General features: G+C 45.3%; 1 protein-coding gene across 2 annotated transcripts in view; it reads left to right on the top strand.

Moving 5' to 3' along the window:
- Positions 1-17,946, top strand: part of trit1 (tRNA isopentenyltransferase 1) — a 29,321-nt gene that overhangs the window by 4,203 nt on the left and 7,172 nt on the right. Inside the window, exons 2-9 of one of the 2 annotated variants that reach the window (XM_078237706.1) lie at positions 372-509; positions 2,932-3,030; positions 4,530-4,702; positions 5,797-5,939; positions 7,360-7,471; positions 12,854-12,963; positions 14,139-14,216; positions 15,250-15,359. In XM_078237706.1, the coding sequence (XP_078093832.1) occupies positions 372-509; positions 2,932-3,030; positions 4,530-4,702; positions 5,797-5,939; positions 7,360-7,471; positions 12,854-12,963; positions 14,139-14,216; positions 15,250-15,359 (963 nt within the window). Of the gene's footprint in view, positions 1-371; positions 510-2,931; positions 3,031-4,529; positions 4,703-5,728; positions 5,940-7,359; positions 7,472-12,853; positions 12,964-14,138; positions 14,217-15,249; positions 15,360-17,946 lie in introns of both variants that reach the window. The other variant, XM_078237705.1, reaches the window with a different exon arrangement.

Raw genomic sequence — 17,946 nt, forward strand, 5'->3', positions numbered from 1 at the left:
CTCCCTCTCCACCTTTCTGTTGCAGTAAACACTCTGACCAGTGCCCCTTCCGAGCTCAGCTTCCCCCTCCATTCCAGAGATTAATATATCACTGTAATAATTGGGTCGTACAAAGGTGGAGAATTCACAGGGCGGCTGGGGTGCAGTTGTTGGTTGGGGGGGGGGGGGGGGGGGGTTGAGGATTGAAAGTGGCAGATTATAAGGATGCTGGAAAGGCACTAGTGGGCAGGATGAGATGTATAATGGTACTGGGTGATGTTTTACAGGGGTGCAATTCTCTGTTAAGAGGCTGTATATTGTGTGCAGAGAATAGAAAAGTTCACACTAGGTGGAGCTGAGTAACAATGTTGATATTGGTGTGTACGTTACAGGTTTACAAAGGTTTGGACATCATCACTAACAAGGTGACACAGGCGGAGCAGCAACTCTGCACTCACCACATGATCAGCTTCCTGGATCCCCTCGTCTCCTATTCTGTTGTTGACTTCAGGAATAAGGCTTTGTCTGTAATATCCTTTTTTCAAAGTGGGGGTGTCATTTCAGGCTGTACCCGCGGTGGGGGCGGCGATTTCATGATTTCAGTCTGATTGGGGGGGGGAGGGGGAGCGGGGGGGGGGGGGGGGGAGGGAGGTGTGAAGGGGTGTCATTTCAGGCGGTATTCGGAAGGGAAAGGATGGTCGGGTACAGGTGGCATTGGGGGGAGGTGGGGTGTCAGTCAGTAACTGCGGGGGTGGAGGAGTGGTGTGGTGGGGGGTATGGTGGTGATTTCATGTCTCTATTGGGGGTGGGGGTTTTTATTCTGCATCTTATATTGTTATGTCATCTTAGACATAAGGTAGAATACCCGTGGCTGATTCGTGTTTGCAACCAGCTTGGATACCGATCCATATAAGGTATTAAGACAGATGACCAGAATCTTTGTCAGAGAGGTGGGTTGAGTGGACTTTTTTACAGTAGGAGAAAGAAGTAGAGAAACTGAGAGGTTTGTGAATGTAACTCCAGAACTGACTGTACAGATGCCAGTGCTGAAATGATGAAGACTAGGTATACAAGGCCAGGGGGGGTATGCTTCAGTCTGACAGGGTATTGGGAGGTTATATCTGCAATTAATCATAGAATCCCTACAGAAGGTGGCCATTTGGCCCATTGAGTCTGCACCAACAACAATCCCACCCCAGGCCCTATCCCACAACCCCACACATTTATCCCACTAATGCCTCTAACATATACATTCCAGGACACTAAGGGACAACTTAGCATGGCCAATCAACCTAACCCGTACATCTTTGGACTATGGGAGGAAACCGGAGCACCCGGAGGAAACACCCGGAGAAAACATGCAAACTCCACACAGACAGTGACCCAAGCTGGGAATTGAACCCGGGTCCCTGGAGCTGTGAGGTAACCACTGTGCCCCCATGCTGCCTACCGTGCTATGTACAGTATTGGTCTCCTCATTTAAGGAAGGATGCAAAGGAAGCAGTTCAGAGAAGGTTTACTAAACTAATACCAAGAATGGGTGTGTTTTCTCATGAGGACAGGTTGGACAGGCTAGGCTTGTATCCACTGGAGTTTAAAAGACTAAGAGGTGACTTCATTAAAACATATTAAATCCTGAGGGGTATTGACGGGGTGGATGTGGAGAGGATGCTTCCTCTTGAGAGAACCTAGAATTAGAGGTCACTGTTTATAAAGAAGGAGTTCCCATTTAAGACAGAGATGAGGGGGTTGAGTCTTTGGAACATCCTTCCTGAAAAGGTCGCTGAGACAGATTCTTTGAATATCTTTAAGGTAGAGCTCAGGAGATTCTTCCCAAGCAAGGGTCATCAGGGGTTGGCAGGAATTGGCTAAACTGGTTCAAATTAGACCAGCCATGATCTTCATAGAATCACTACAGTGCAGGAGGAGGCCATTCGACCCATTGAGTCTGCACCGACAACAATCCCACCCAGACCCCCTCACCGTAACCCCACATATTTACCCTGCTAACCCTCCTGACGCTAAGGGGTAATTTACCATGGCCAATCAACCTAACCTTCTTATTGAATGGTGGAGCAGGCTAGAGAGGCTGAGTGGCCTTTTCCTGCTCCTAATTTGTGTGTTCCAATGTTAGGTATTGAAGAGGAGGTCAGGACTCACTGAGTGCAGATAACTCCGAGGGTTGAGGTTCCGGGGGGATTTTCAGGGACAGGGAGGGGTGAGGCCACAGGGGGTTTAAAAACAAGAGGAGTTTTAAATTGGAGACGTTGATGGACTGGAGGCCAATGATGTCAGCACAGGGGTGAAGGATGAACAGGATTTGATGTGATTTTAGATGGGTCAGTCAAGCTTTTGAAGTGGTGAATGGGAGGCTAACGAAAGCATTGGAAAAGTCCGGCCTGGATGTAGCAAAGACATGGAAGAAAGCTTCAACAGACGACCTGAGGCCGAGATGGGGTGGAGTGATAATACAGGATGATCCACGAGTAATGAGCAATCTGTGTGGGTTTCCTCCCACAGTCCAGCTGCAGGTTAGGGGGATTTCCCATGTTAAATTGTCCCTTAGTGTCCAAAAGATGTGCAGGTTAGGTGGATTAGCCATGGTAAATGTGTGGGGTTACGGGGCTAGGACGGAGGGTAGGCTGGGTAAGATACTCTTTTGGAGAGTCAGTGCAGACTCGACATTCTGTACTGTAGGGATTCCATGGATTCAGCGGAGTCTCTGGAATGAGATTTGAACCCCATGGCCTTTTGATTCAGGTGACAAAGTTACCAACTGATCCTGATTTTCCCGGACTTAGACTCTGCCTCTATTCCCTGGCTTGGCAAGAGATCGGACTGGATGTTGAGCCAATACCTAATGGTGGCCGAAACCTTGTGTATTTTAATGATCAGGTTGAATGTAGTCAGTCCTCAAACTTTAAACAAAAGAGATTTTCATTAACTTCACACATTGAAGATATCATTGACAGACAAAAGATTCCAATTATCGTGGGAGGAACCAATTACTACATCGAGTCACTGCTTTGGAAAGTGCTGGTGGACACAAAGGTACTGGGGAGCTTTCTGCTGCAGTTCATCAACCATCGCTGAGCATTGTCACGGGGAGGGTATCATAGAGTGGGGTAGGGGGGATACATATTGTATCACATAATGGCGAGGGAGCCTGAATCCTCTCAAAATGAAAGATTTCAGGGCCATGGTGTGTTTAGGCTGAAGTGGAGAATACAATTCTGTCAGTTTGGTAAGATGACGTGAATATGTCAGGGAGTGTAGCACATTAATTATTTTGTATTACCCTGAATCACAGAAATGTTAAAGCACAGAAGTTAGGCATTTGGCCCTGCTCCCCACATGAGCAACTCACCTTGTGCCATTCCCCTGTCTTCTCCGTATAATCCTGCACATTCTTCCTTTTCTCAGATAACAGTCTAATTCCCTTTTGAATGCTTTGATTGAACCTCCCCCACACACAGTCAGGCAGTGCATTCCAAACCCTAACCATATCACTTGTTTGCTTCTTTTACTAATTGCTTTAAATCTGTACCCCCGGTTCTCAATCCTTTTATGAGTGGGACCAGTTTCTCCCTATCCCGACTCCTCATTGTTTGAATACCTATCAAATCTCCCCTCAGTCTTCTTTTCACAGTAACTTCATTGCAGTGTTAATGTAAGCCTACTTGTGACATTAATAAACTAAAAACTTTTCTCTAAGGAAAAGTCTTAACTTTCCCAGTTTATCTTCATAAGTGAAGTTCCCCATTCCTGGAACCATTCTTGTGAAGCTTTTCTGCATCCTCTTTTGTTAATGCCTTCACATCTTTTCTGAAGTGGTGGCTAGCTGAAGTCGAACTGGTGACTTCTACAAATTCAACATAACCTCCTTGTCTTGTATTCTACACCTCTATTAATAAAGCAGAGGACACAGCATGCCTTATAAATGCTCTCTCAACATGTCCCTGTCACCTTCAATGGTTTCTGTACATATACCCTTAGGTGCTCCAACCCCCTTTAGAGTTGTATCCCTTATCGTCTCTCGATGTTCATCCTACCAAATAAATCACTTCACATTTCTCTGACTGCACTTCATCTGCCACCTGTCTGCCCAATCCACCAACTTGTCTATGTCCCTTTGAAGTTCCACATGATCTCCCTCAAAACCTGGAAGCATTGTGAATTGTATCATTCACAAATTTTGAAGTTGTGCCCAGTATATCGAGGTCTAGGTCAATAAAATACATCAGGAAAAACAGGGGTCTCAACACTGACTGCTGAGGCACTCCACTACAAGCCTTCCTCCAGTCTAAAAAAACATACATTTAGTTATTTCTTCGTGCTATCCTGTTGTTCGATGGGTGTACGGAAGTGTGAATAAAATCCTATGAAAGCGAGGGTCTCTGATGAGACTGATGCTGCTGAACTTGTGAATGGTTTGATTCCAGCCCTGAGTTTCTAGCAGTCTCTCACTTCAGGAGATTAGATTGTGCTGCTCTATTTCGGACTCTCAGTGATGAATTTGTGACACCCTGTTGGTTGATATGCTCCTGTAGGAAGGGAAGATTTGTTCTGCTACAGACGGGGGTGTTGGGAGTGGAACCTCATCGCCCAACAGGAAGGAAGAACTGGAGAAACTCGACTCTCAGGACCTCTACAAACGATTGGCTGAGGTTGACCCTGAAATGGCAGAGAAATTGCACCCACATGATAAACGCAAGGTAGCAAGGTCAGCTCAATCTGAGTGATGGCTATAGACTGAACATCATCAACTCTGCTTCAGGTAGAGCTGATTTAACAATTGTCCCATTCATTCCAGTCCACATGCTGCTTTCTCGCTTCTTGTCTCCACTCAAGTCCCTTGCATTGGAGTTACCTCTCAGACTCTCGCAAACTGCATGGTACCAGATGGAGTGTCAGCTGTGGCTCAGTTGGTAGCATCCCCTCGCCTCAGACTCTGAAGGCTGAGGTTCTGCAACTTCAGCATGTAAGTCAGGCTGATGTCCCAGTAAGTACAGGGGGAGTGCTGCACTGTTGAATGTGCTCACGCTCGAGTACACCAGACGAAACGGGGGCGTTCTCCCTGGTGGGCCTGATCGCTATTAATCCTTCAGCCAATGGTACTAATGTATCTGGTCATCACATTGATATCTGTGCAGTTTCACTGCAGACAAGTGAGCGTTCCCTACATTATAAGATAAATAAAGATACCTAATTGGCTGTAGGATGCTCATGAAAGAAGTTCAGCTGATGCCTGTTGAATCAAGGAGACTTTGGAGGTGCAGGTTATTCATGTTCATAATGTCCTCATCATTATCTTGGATCATGTGGGTGAAAGACTCCCCCCAGAAACTTTGTTCTGAATACTCACAGCCCTGCGCTAACTGGAAAAATAGTGGAGAGTCATCTAGGGCACGTTCCCGGATGCATTCCTCCCTCCTGGGAGCTTTTGGTTTCCTACTCCACGGAGGCAGGAAGCACATAGAATCCTGACAGTGCCCGAAGGAGGTCATTTGGCCCATCGAGCCTGCACTGGGCCCGATCCCTGTAACCCCACATATTTACCGTGCTAATTTCCCTGACACTAAGGGAAACATTCGTAGCAAGTACCCATATTCTGACCATTCTCTGGATGAAGAAGTTTTTCCTAAGATCCGTATTAGATTTATCAGTGACTGTCTGATAACTAGCACCTCTAGTTTTGGACTTCCCACAAGTGGAAACATTTTATGTTAAAGTTATATCCATATCTAAGGAGACAAAGTGCTGTAACAGTGGCCTGTCTGCCAGTAACTCAGTAACGTGCAGTGTTTCTCTGAGCAGAAGTCTGCAGGTCTACGAGGAGGTGGGAGTTCCTCACAGCAAACTTCTGCAGCAGCAGCACCAGGAGGAAGGGGGAGGCCCACTTGGAGGAGCACTGCGCTTTCCACGGCCCTGCATACTGTGGCTGCACGCTGACCTAGCGGGTAAGAGAAAGTGAATAAACAAATCTGCTTGATGATTGCAAACCCTAGTGATTGGAAAATGCCTCTCCAACTGGCCATCCTCATGGCTGTATTGTTTCCATGGTGGCAGGTTTCGAGCTCGCGAGAGGCGACATGCTTCTATAGTGTTTAAAGCAGCTTTCTACTGTGCAGTTGGAAACCTGGTTTAAATTGTATAGTTGTTGCACAGTTTCCCAGGATCAGGAAACCTGGCAGTGTACGTGTGTGCACCCATTGAAAATAAATCAGAACTATATTGAGAACACTGTACCTCTGACAGGACAGCGGAAGTGGTGCTGAGATATATGTTGAGAATCTATGTTTTGCTTTTTAAATACTAAATTTTGTTTCTTTCTTGTCCTTACTTTCTGCTGCAGAACATCCACATGAGAATTGGTTACATGTCATAGAAATCATAGAAACCCTACAGTACAGAAAGAGGCCATTCGGCCCATCGAGTCTGCACCGACCACAATCCCACCCAGACCCTACTCCCATATCCCTACATATTTTACCCACTAATCCCTCTAACCTATGCATCTCAGGACACTAAGGGGCAATTTTTAATATGGCTAATCAACCTAACCCGCACATCTTTGGACCGTGGGAGGAAACCGGAGCACCCGGAGGAAACCCACACAGACACGAGGAGAATGTGCAAACTCCACACAGACAGTGACCCAAGCCGGGAATCGAACCCAGGTCCCTGGAGCTGTGAAGCAGCAGTGCTAACCACTGTGCTACCGTGCCGCCCACTGATAATATATCCTGTGTTGTAGTCTTAAAGGATTGAAATCATTGCTGTTCACTGAACTGTAACTTCTCGGTGATTTGTAATGATTCTAAGATCTTCCTCTTGTTGGTTCAACTTTGTTTTAGATGCCCTTCGAGGAGTTAATTCTCTAAGAGATCAGCATGTGCAGAGTGAAATTGAGTGAGAGTAACGGTGCAAACTGGAGGGGAGGCCGAGGGGAATTCTCAATTGGAAGTCACTAAGTGAAGGGAATAAGAATGAAATTTGAGGGTGAAGTGTTAGGTAACTGGGAAGAGTGAGGGGTTATGAAGGAGAAATGAAAAAAGAAGATGCCAGATGATCAGGGATAGGTTGAGTTGGAGCCTAGCAAAAAGAACTGAGAAGCCACCATCACCACAGACGATCAGGAATGCAGTAGGGTTTGCCTAGAAAGTTGGAAGACGTTATAATCTGCGGCAGGTTTCAGTCTGGGCCAAGATGGCATAATGCCACGTTACATCAATGTTGGCTCTTGATGGCTGTGGTGTGATTCTCCTCCTGGTCCCCGCGAGTGCTTGTGCTGTGAGCCTCCCCATCCCCCGAGCCTCCCCTACCCCAAATATTTACGAAGTGTTGCCAATCTTACAGTTCTTTACTTCCTGTCTCTAGTTCTAGATGGACGTCTGGATCGCCGGGTCGATGACATGCTCACCGCGGGCCTTCTGGAAGAACTGAATGGTTTTCATACACAATACAACCAGCAGAAAGTAGCTGAGAACAGGTCTGTACACAGGCAGGAAAATCTGTCCTGTTGGAACGTCAAGTTCAAAGCTGTTATCAATGCTGTTATAAGACTAGAGGAGATTATACAAGTAGGAAGGGGTGAAACTACGAAGATGCAGATTTTGAATTTGACTTGGTTTGGGACCAGGTAAGCGACATACAGGGTGATTGAGCGGGACTTGGTAGGATACAGTTATCAGAATTGAACCTAGAGATTACAAAAAAGCAATAGATGAGCAAAATAATTATCTTCTCCTGTGTCAACGATGCAGAGATTTCTCAGATACCTGAAACTCCTAATCTCCCTTTCTGCATTGTTGAATTTCCCTCCTGTTGTTTGACAATCACACAATTATCATTGTCAACAAGATCTCTCATTTTCTTGAACTGCAGGAGCTTATTTGGGTAATTCTGCGCTCAGTAATTCCACACTGATTCCCTCTTACCATCCCATATTCCTCATCTCTTTCATTTCTCGTTCTTTCAAGGCCTACATTCTAATTTCTTTTACTGACTTTGGTTTGTAGGTTCCCGTGTTGTCCCTTTGTTTCTTTTTAAGGATTGCTGTTCTGTTAGGTCTCCCCATCCTCGCGCGCAATTTTCCCCTGGGACGTTGCCTATCCCTAATTGCCTTTGAGAAGGTGGCAGTGAGAAACCTTGTATATTGCTGTGGTCCATGTGATAAGAACATAAGAATTAGGAGCAGGAGTAGGCCATCTGGCCCCTCGAGCCTGCTCCGCCATTCAATAAGATCATGGCTGATCTTTTCGTGGACTCAGCTCCACTTACCTGCCCGCTCACCATAACCCGTAATTCCTTTACTGTTCAAATATTTATTTATCGTTGCCTTAAAAACATTCAATGAGGCAGCCTCAACTGCTTCACTGGGCAGGGAATTCCACAGATTCACAACCCTTTGTGTGAAGGAGTTCCTCCTCAACTCAGTCTTAAATCTGCTCTCGTTTTGAGGCCATGCCCCCTAGTTCTAGTTTCACCTGCCATGCCCTGCTTCTATCTAATCTATTCCCTTCATAATCTTGTATGTTTCTATAAGCTCTCCCCTCATTCTTCTGAATTCCAATGAGTATAGCCCCAGTCTACTCAGTCTTTCCTCATAAGCCAACCCCCTCAACTCCAGAATCAACCTAGTGAATCTCCTCTGTACCCCCTCCAGTGCAATATATATCGTTTTTCAAGTGATGCAGGTACACTCACAGTGCTATTAGGGGATTCCAGGATTTTGACCCAGTGACACTGAAAGAACAGTGATACAGTTCCAAGTCAGGATGGTTGTGTGGTTTGGAGGAGAACCTAATGGGTAGTGACATTCCCACGCACCTGCTGCCCTTGTCCCATTAAGTTGATAATGGAAGGTGCTGTTGAAGGAACTTTGGTGAATTGCTGCAAGCATCCTATGTATGGTACACACTACTGCCACTGTGTGATGATGGAGGGAGTGAATATTTAAGGTAGTGGATGAGGTGTCAATCAAGTGGGCTGCTTTGCCCTGCAAGATCTCTTGAATGTTTTTGGAGCTGCACTCATCCAGGCAAGTGGAGTGTATCCCATTACACTCCTGATTTGTGCCTTGTAGATGGTGGACAGGCTTTGGGGAGTCAGGAGGTTACTTACTGCAGAATTCCCAATCTCTGACCTGCTCTTGTAGACAGAATATTTATATGGCTGGTTCAGTTCTGGTCGATGGCAATCCCAGGATGCTTGTGGTGGGGAACTCAATAATGGTAATGCTGTTGAAGTCACAGGTTGATGGTTATGGAATCATAGAAAGTTTACAGCACAGAAAGAGGCCACTTGGTCCTTGCGGTGTTTGACCTGCTGCCATGAGACTTCATGGAGTCCAGAGTCGATGACTATTTCCAGGGCCACTGATTAGTACTGTGCCATCATCTCTGTTGGATCTGTCTACCGATGGGACAGGCCATACTCTCTGATGGTAGCGCCTGGGACATTTATCTGTAAGGTGTGATACTATCCATATGTCTGTGTCAGGCTGTTGTCTGACTACTCTGTGGGACAGCTCTCCCAATTTTGGCACAAGCCCCAGATGTTAGTGAGGAGCATGCAAGGTCAACTGGGCCGAGTGTATCTTTACCATTTCCAGGAAATGGGTTGGTGCTGGGTGGTCTGCTTAGTGTCTTTCTCACAGAATTTTCTGTAATGGTTTGTCATGACTGAGTGCCTTGCTCGGCCATTTGAGAGGACAGTTATGAGTCAAACATCTTGCTGTGGATCTGGAGTCACATGCAGGCCAGACCGGCAGAATTCCTTCCTAAAGGGCACTAGTGAATGGCAATCTGATAGTTCCATGGTCATTATTAGAGACCACTTAATTCCAAATTAATTGCATTTAAATTCCTCCAGTGGTGGGATTTTTGCTCGTTGTCGTGGAGTGGTCTCTGGAGCGTTAGTCCGGGTTTCTGGACCCGGAATAGCAAAATACTGTGGATACTGGAATCTGAAACAAAAACAGAAAATCCTGGAAAATCTCAGCACTTCTGACAGCACCTGCAGAGAGAGAATAGAGCCAAGGCTTCAAGTCTGGATAACCCTTTGTCAGAGTTGGATTACAAGTTCAATGAAGTTATCACTCTGCTAGCACTCAATAACCCATGGCCAATTTCCTTTTGCAGGTTATTTAAAATCCTTGTGTGCTCCTTGTGGGCCTCACAAGAACACCAGAAATAGAAGCAGGAATAGGCCACAAGACCCTTCAAGCCTGCCACGCCATCTTATACGATCATGGCTGATCTATGCCAGCCTCAACTCCTTTTCTGTCTCATTTCCCATCGCCCTCTATTCCTCGATCTATCAAATATTTATCCACCTCCACTTTAAATACTTCTAATGATTCAGCCTCCACTATCCTTTGGAGCAGAGAATTCCAGAGATTCACCACCCCCTGTGAGAAGAAATTTTTACGCACCTCAGTTTTAAATGACTGGCCCTTTATCTTGTAGCTATGTTCCCTCATTTGAGACTCTCCCACTAGTGACACCATCTCACCGTCTACCCTGTTGAACTCCCGCAGGATCTTATATGTTTGAATAAGGTCACCCCTCACTCTTCTAAACTCCAAGGAATACAGACCCAGACTATTTAGTCTCTCTTGATAGGACAACCCTCTCATCCCAGGAATTAGCCTGGTGAATCTCCTTTAGACTGCCTCCAATGTTACTATATCCTTTATTAGCTAAGGAGGCCAAAACTGTACGCAGTATTCCAGCTGAGGCCTCACCAACATCCTGTACTATAGCAACAAAATCTCCTATTTTAAAACTCGAATCCTTTTACAATAAAAGCCAAAATGCCATTTGCCTTAACTACGTGGACCTGCCTACTAGCTTCTTGTGATTCCTGCACCAGAACATCTAGGTCCCTCTGTACTTCACTCACCCATGGTTTCTCTCTCCATTTAGATAATCTGTCTTGGTTCCTCGTACCAAAGTGCATGACCTCACACTTCCACACATTGGCCATTTGGCAAGTTTTCACCCAGTCACCCAATCTATCTATATCCTGTTGCATAATCACAATATCCTCATCACAACCTGTCCTTCCACCTATTTTCATATCTTCAGCCTCATCCTTCCTCAACCCAGCATTGGGTTTCTGTTTCTTTCACTACTTACTCCACAACCCCCTTCCTGAGTTTATGATGTGTGCTGGGGGAAAGGTCCCCACCATCTCTCTCGGACCATACAGGAGAATTAATTGGGTTGCATGCTATCCTTTGGGTTTCTGATTTGAGATCTTCTCACCACCACCTTCTCGAGGCCAGTTAGAGATGGACAATAAATGCTGGCTGTACCAGTGATGCTCACATCCCTTGAATACATTTCAAAGAGAAACATTTATTTTCCTCTTTCTCTACTTGCCATGGATGCCTTTTTCTGCATCCCATACTGAATTAACTTTCTAACTCATTACTTCTTTTCATTTTACAATTTTTATATCCATATTCCTCGATGTACATTTATACTTTGGTAATAATCTCTGTTTTTTAACCTTTAATGTCCACATTATTTCTGTTGTTATCGACAGATTTCCCTGTTTAACTCTCCTCCTCCTGGTGCCAATGTCATTGTGCCCAGCGCTCACTCTCCCCAACACCTTTAGCTCGGTTCTCGCTCCCACCTCCACTCCTGCCCAGCATTAATTCCCCTACTCACAGAATCATAGAATCCTACAGCGCAGAAGAGGCCATTCAGCCCATCGAGTCTGCACCAACCACAATCGCACCCAGACCCTATCCCATAACCACATGCATTTACCCTAGCTAGTCCCCAGACATTAAGTGACAATTTATCATGGCCAATCCACCGAACCTGCACATCTTTGGACTATGGGAGGAAACCGGAGCACCCGGAGGAAACCCAAGCAGACATGGGGAGAAATGTGTAAACTCTATACAGACAGTTTCCCAAACCGGGAATCAAACCCGGATCCCTGGCACTGTGAGGCAGCAGTGTTAACCACTGTGCCAACACCTTTAACCCGGCTTTATCCCTCCTTCCCTCCAGCCCAGCTTTAATTCCTCAATCGCATCTGGCACTTGCTCCCTCCCATTCTTTTCGCATGCTTATAAAAGCTTTGGTCTTATCAAGCAGCTGAGAGCCATCACTAGGTGTTGTGTGTTCAGCTAAGGACGACAATGACCACACAAGTTGACTTCCTGATGGGAAAGTTGTAATATTGCATCCTGAGGAAATCAGCCCAATTTGTAAAGGCTGGGCAGAGATTAAACACTGTGAACATCCCACATCCTGCTCCATTTTCACTTCAGCTTTCTGTTCCATAATAATCAACCTATCGGACATCTTATCATCTGGGGATGCTTTACCTTTTCATCGATGGCTATTATTGAGAGATACATCACCATACCACTGATGAAAAGTGTTTGTCGCTAGTCCGTGGAGTGTTGCCGCACTGAGGAGCGTGTAATTGTGTATTTGGTGAATCGTTCTGCTGGGTTATCCTTTTTGTTCCATTAATTGACAGATTGTGGGCTGCACGGTGGCACAGTGGTTAGCACTGCTGCCTCACAGTGCCAGGGACCCGCGTTCAATTCCGGCCTCGGATGACTGGCTGTGTGGAGTTTGCACGTTCTCCCCGTGTCTGTGTGGGTTTCCCCCAGGTGCTCCGGTTTTCTCCCACATTCCAAAGATGTGCTGGTTAGGTGAATTAGCCATGCTAAATGTGCGGGGTCATAGGGTTGAGGCAGAGGGGACAGCCAGTGTGTGCTGCTGTTTTGGAGAGTTGGTGCAGACTTGACGGGATGAATGACGCTGTAAGGTTTCTATGGATTTTTTGAATATTGATTGATTGATACTTGTGTCTATCTTTTTCCATTGGGACACAGCCAAGATTATCAACATGGTGTCTTCCAGTCCATTGGATTCAAAGAATTCCATGAATATCTAACCTCCAACAGCAACTGCAGCGAAACTAGGGAAAAACTGCTGAACCAAGGTAACACTGGGAATAGTGCGATACTGGGGTTTGGTAATGTATCACTACCATCTGAGTGCACAAGATAAGGAGAGTTTGATTGGAGATCAGTGGATGTGGAGGCAGTTACAGTCTTGAACTACATGTTGCAGCCAGACCCCAAAGCAAACTGGGCGTTGCCTCTGGCAGTAATGAACACTTTGTTGCCTCTGCTCAAGGGATATCATTAATTTCAGCCAAGCTGTAACTCACAATCGGGTGGGGTCTGACGTATCGCCTGCCAGAACAAACGCCTTCTACTCTGTCTATGGACGTGGGGAAACAGGCCAGCAGTTTACTGGTCCCCCTGTCCACTACTGTAATCCTGCCGCCCACCTGAATTGCAAAGTCTCTATCTGTTCCATGGGTGTGTGGTTAGCCAGTGGCAGTTTGCACAGGAGCCTGTGGGTAACTGCGTGCTTTCCTGGCAATTCTCTTCTTCATCCACCCCTTCCCCCCCATCGCCACATTGTTGTTCCTTGGACAACGTCTGCAAGGTTAGCTCATTGATGGCCATGGCCTTCCTCTGACAGCAACACAAGTTCCTCAGATATCGATTAAACAGCTTTAAGGGAATGAAAAACCTACCATTAAATGGCACCTTTCACATCCTCAGGACATCCCCCAAAGTGTTTCACAGTCAATTAATTATCTTTGACATGTAGCCAGTGTTCTTATTTAATCATACACACCAACCAACCTACACACAGCAAGATCCCACAAGCAGCAATGTGATGTTGATTGAAGGATAAAAGTTAGTCAGGACACCAGGCAGAACTCTCTGAATCATGCTATTGGACATTTCTTATCCACCTGAGGGCACATAGGGATTCAGTTTAATACCTCATCTGAATGATAGCATCGCTGACAGTGCAGAGTTCCCTCAGTGCTGTACTGCATTACCAGTTGGATTGTGGATTCAGCATCTGGAGTGAAGCATGAACCCAAAATCTCCTGAATCAAGACTGTCCGAGCTTTCCCGGCAGCCGTCATTGAGCCTCCAATTGGAATCCTGAAGCAGATCTTGTGTTTACGCAGTTGTGGTTCTGTTACATTGTGAAGGGGTGTATTTACAGACTGCTCGCTCTGACTCTGTTTGATGTGTGAGGGAGCAAGTGTGTGCTGGGTCTACTTACACCATGTCCTTCTCCTGGCAGGTATCGCTGCACTCAAGCAAGTCACTAAGCGTTACGCAAGAAAGCAGAACAAATGGGTCCGCAATCGTTTCCTGAAAAGTAAGTGGCAGAACCAGAACTGAAGAACAAACTAAGAAGCCTGGTAAAGATGTGAGCCACCCCCTTCTCACGGGTAATATTAATGATCATATCTGCCCGGTCAGGAGTTTTATAGAAATGTGCAGTCCTGATCTCCAAATAACTACACATTCTTATACCAACACTCTAGCGGGGACAGGTAGCAGCTTCCATTCCAAATATGAATGGCCTAAGACTGATGGGGAGGAATCAGTAGTGAGTCACAAGGGAGATATTATTGTTCTTTAATACAAATTGTTACACTCTGGAATGGACTATCCAGTGGTAACTTTCAAAAGGGAATTGGATAGTTACTTGAGAAAGAAGGATTTCCAGGGCAGAGTTAAGGGTAGGCCAGTGGGACTAATTGATAACTCTTTCATAATGTCACCAAAGATATGATGGGCAAATTGGTACCTGTGCTCTGTGATTCATTGAGCTCACAACTAAAGGAGAACAAGTTAGTAAAAGCTACAATCCTTGTAAACGTACTGTTTGTATTTGGATTGTTCATTTAGCTCTTTAATGTTAAATAAATGATCACCAACATGGTGGCAGCGGGACCGGCTTCGATAATGGCATTCTCTCTCCCCTCTATTTCTGACACTCCAGCTGTTCTCCCTCCCTCTCCTGCTTTCATTCTCTTTTCACTTCCTCTCTGATGCTTCCTCTGGCTCGATTGCGCCTTTCCTCTGGTGTGCTCCCACTTACTCCTCTGGAGCTTGTGCTATCTCTCTCTCTCTCTATATCCTCGCCCTCACCCAGGATTTGTTTAAATTGAAGAAGTGATTTCAGGAGAATACAACTGAAGGTAAGTTGAAAGATCAAATAAATAAAAGCACAAACGGGACAGAAAATTGTGAAACCTTTTAAAGTGAGAGATTGGCAAGTAGAAAGTGAAGTGTGTAAAATGTGTGGCAAACACTCGCTGTGGAATAACTAAAAGTAGATACAACCTACCCTGTGAGATAACTGCAGATATTAGGTCACCAGCTTGTATGATTTTCTTTCAAAGGACCAGGAGCTAACGTTCCCCCGGTGTATAGTCTGGACGTGACAGATGTCAGCCAATGGGAGGAGACCGTTCTGCGACCGGCGGCGCAGATCCTCGAAAGCTTCTTAAAGGTATGGAATCCAAGAGGCATTGGTGGGATGTATTCTGCTCCAATAACCTCTGGCTCCACATGTTCTTGCGTTGTTTGTTTAAGCCCCGAGTATCACTGGCTGTATGGTCTGTAACCCTGAGCAGTAAAACACATTGCAGACATGGAAAAGAGTCCACCTTGAGCCCACAGATCAAAGATAAAGAAGGGTAAGGATAGGAGCAAAACACATTCAGAAAGGAAGCCACATTCCCATTGATCTTTGGGCTCCTGTGACCTGGGTCTCATTGCCTCACTCTGCCCATTGAAGCTGAAATATCCAGAATGTGTTGAGTTAATTTTGATCCCTCCATTAAAATCAGAACCATAGGGAAAAAAAACTACTATAGTTCACTTCTCGAGGAATAGAACTAAAAGGTAGAGAAGACGTTTAAAACAAAAAGTGTGGCACCTAGGCTTTAATAAGATGGTAAGAAGTCTCACAACACCAGGTTAAAGTCCAACAGGTTTATTTGGTAGCAAATACCATAAGCTTTCGGAGCAATGCTCCTTCGTCAGATGGAGTGGTCTCTGTTCTCAAACAGGGCACAGGCACAGAAATCAAATTACAGAATACTGATTAGATTCTAATTAGATTCAGTAATCTAATACTGATTCTAATCAGTATTCTGTAATTTGATTTCTGTGTCTGTGCCCTGTTTGAGAACAGAGACCACTCCATCTGACGAAGGAGCATTGCTCCGAAAGCTTATGGTATTTGCTACCAAATAAACCTGTTGGACTTTAACCTGGTGTTGTGAGACTTCTTACTGTGCTTACCCCAGTCCAATCTTTAATAAGATGTACAGAGTTAAAAAGCACAGAAATGATGTTAAATCTTAATAAGAATGCTGGTTAGGCTACCTATAACACTCCATCCTATTAAGTCCCATGTACTCATCCAGGAGTCTCTTAAAAGACCCTATTGAGTTTGCCTCCACCACCACTGACGGCGGTGGTGACTATTGTCACCAATTCCAGGCATCACACTTTGGGAAGGACGTCAAGGCCTTTGGGAAGGACGTACAGGCAAGGTTCTCCATAATGGTGCTTCTTTTTCTTATTAATTTACATGATGTAAGCATCGCTGGCTAGGCCAACACTTATTGCCCATCCCTAGTTGCCCTTCAGAAGGTGATGGTGAGCTGCCTTCTTGAACCGCTGCAGTCATGTGGTGTAGGTACACACGCAGTGCTGTAACAATCTCCTATCCTGGTTCATGAATAGTCCATCAACATACAAAGGTGTTCTGATGGGGAAAAGTTCTGGTTATTTTATCTGGTAGGTTTCACTCTAATCAAAAATTCCTTTGGGATAAGCATTTCCAAGGAATATGAGGGCACGTTCAGAAACAGTAACTCTGAATTTTTAGATACTATTTACGACTCTATAGTGCAACCACAAGAGTTCAGTCGTTGAGATAAATAATTTAACTGGACCGGCATCGTTACAGACAAGATAGGCTTTAATTTAAACAGCCCTGACTTCTCTTGCTACCATCCATAAACAGAGAGGTGATTTTGATTTGGTTTGCTTTACAAGGAATTTCACAACCCCTCAGTTTTGATGTGATCCAATTTTAGTAATAACTCCAAGGCAAACTCAAGATAGGATGAGTTCCAAGGGTTAGTTCATTTGCACACACCAAATGCAGGAGGAGGATCGCAACTCTGCCTTGTTTACACCTGATGTGGGTAAGACCTGTTGGACTTTAACCTGGTGTTGTGAGACTTCTTACTTGTTTGCACTTGTACAGTAAAAGAGGGATAGAGAAAAGAGAGATTTGCAAGGCAAAGACCACTGAGAAAGTAATGATTTCACTTGAGTCCTGAACCCAATTCAAAGTTCAATGAAGTGTTCCTTCACAGAGGTTAGCAGGTTGAAAATCAATGCTGTATAATTCGCTTTTCTAGTATAGTTGATCAGTCTTGGAGATGATGGTACAGAAGCTCCGGTAGAAACTGTGTAAACTGAGCCAGATATCAATCTAGGCAAAGCCCCTTTTCTGTGCTGAGATGGTAAGATGGCAGATTGGGTTGTCCAGTTCCATAACTAATATAAGGCAATATTACGGGTTCCACCAGTGAGGTTCATGTTACATCACTCTCACCTTTTCACAGTGCCTTTGACAAGGGTGCATATCCTCCTATCTGGGTTCCTAAGATGGTTAAATGTTCCAACCATTAAGAGTTGAAAGGAAGATTGAGAGATAGAAACAGAGAAAACTACAGCACAAAACAGGCCCTTCGGCCCCACAAGTTGTGCCGAACATATCCCTACCTTTTAGGCCTACCATACGCTTTCTTAACCACCTCCTCCACCTGCGGAGCCGATTTTAGAGTCCTATGGACCTGGACCCCAAGGTCCTTCTGATTCTCTACAGTACTAAGAGTCTTTCCCTTTATATTGTACTCCTTCATCCCATTTAACCTGCCAAAATGGACCACTACGCATTTATTTGGGTTGAAGTCCATCTGCCACTTCTCCGCCCAGTCTTGCATCCTATCTATGTCCCTCTGTAACTTCTGACATCCCTCCAGACTATCCACAACCCCACCAACTTTCGTGTC

This window comes from Mustelus asterias, chromosome 21 (genome assembly GCF_964213995.1).
Source record: "Mustelus asterias chromosome 21, sMusAst1.hap1.1, whole genome shotgun sequence".
NCBI lineage: Eukaryota > Metazoa > Chordata > Chondrichthyes > Carcharhiniformes > Triakidae > Mustelus > Mustelus asterias.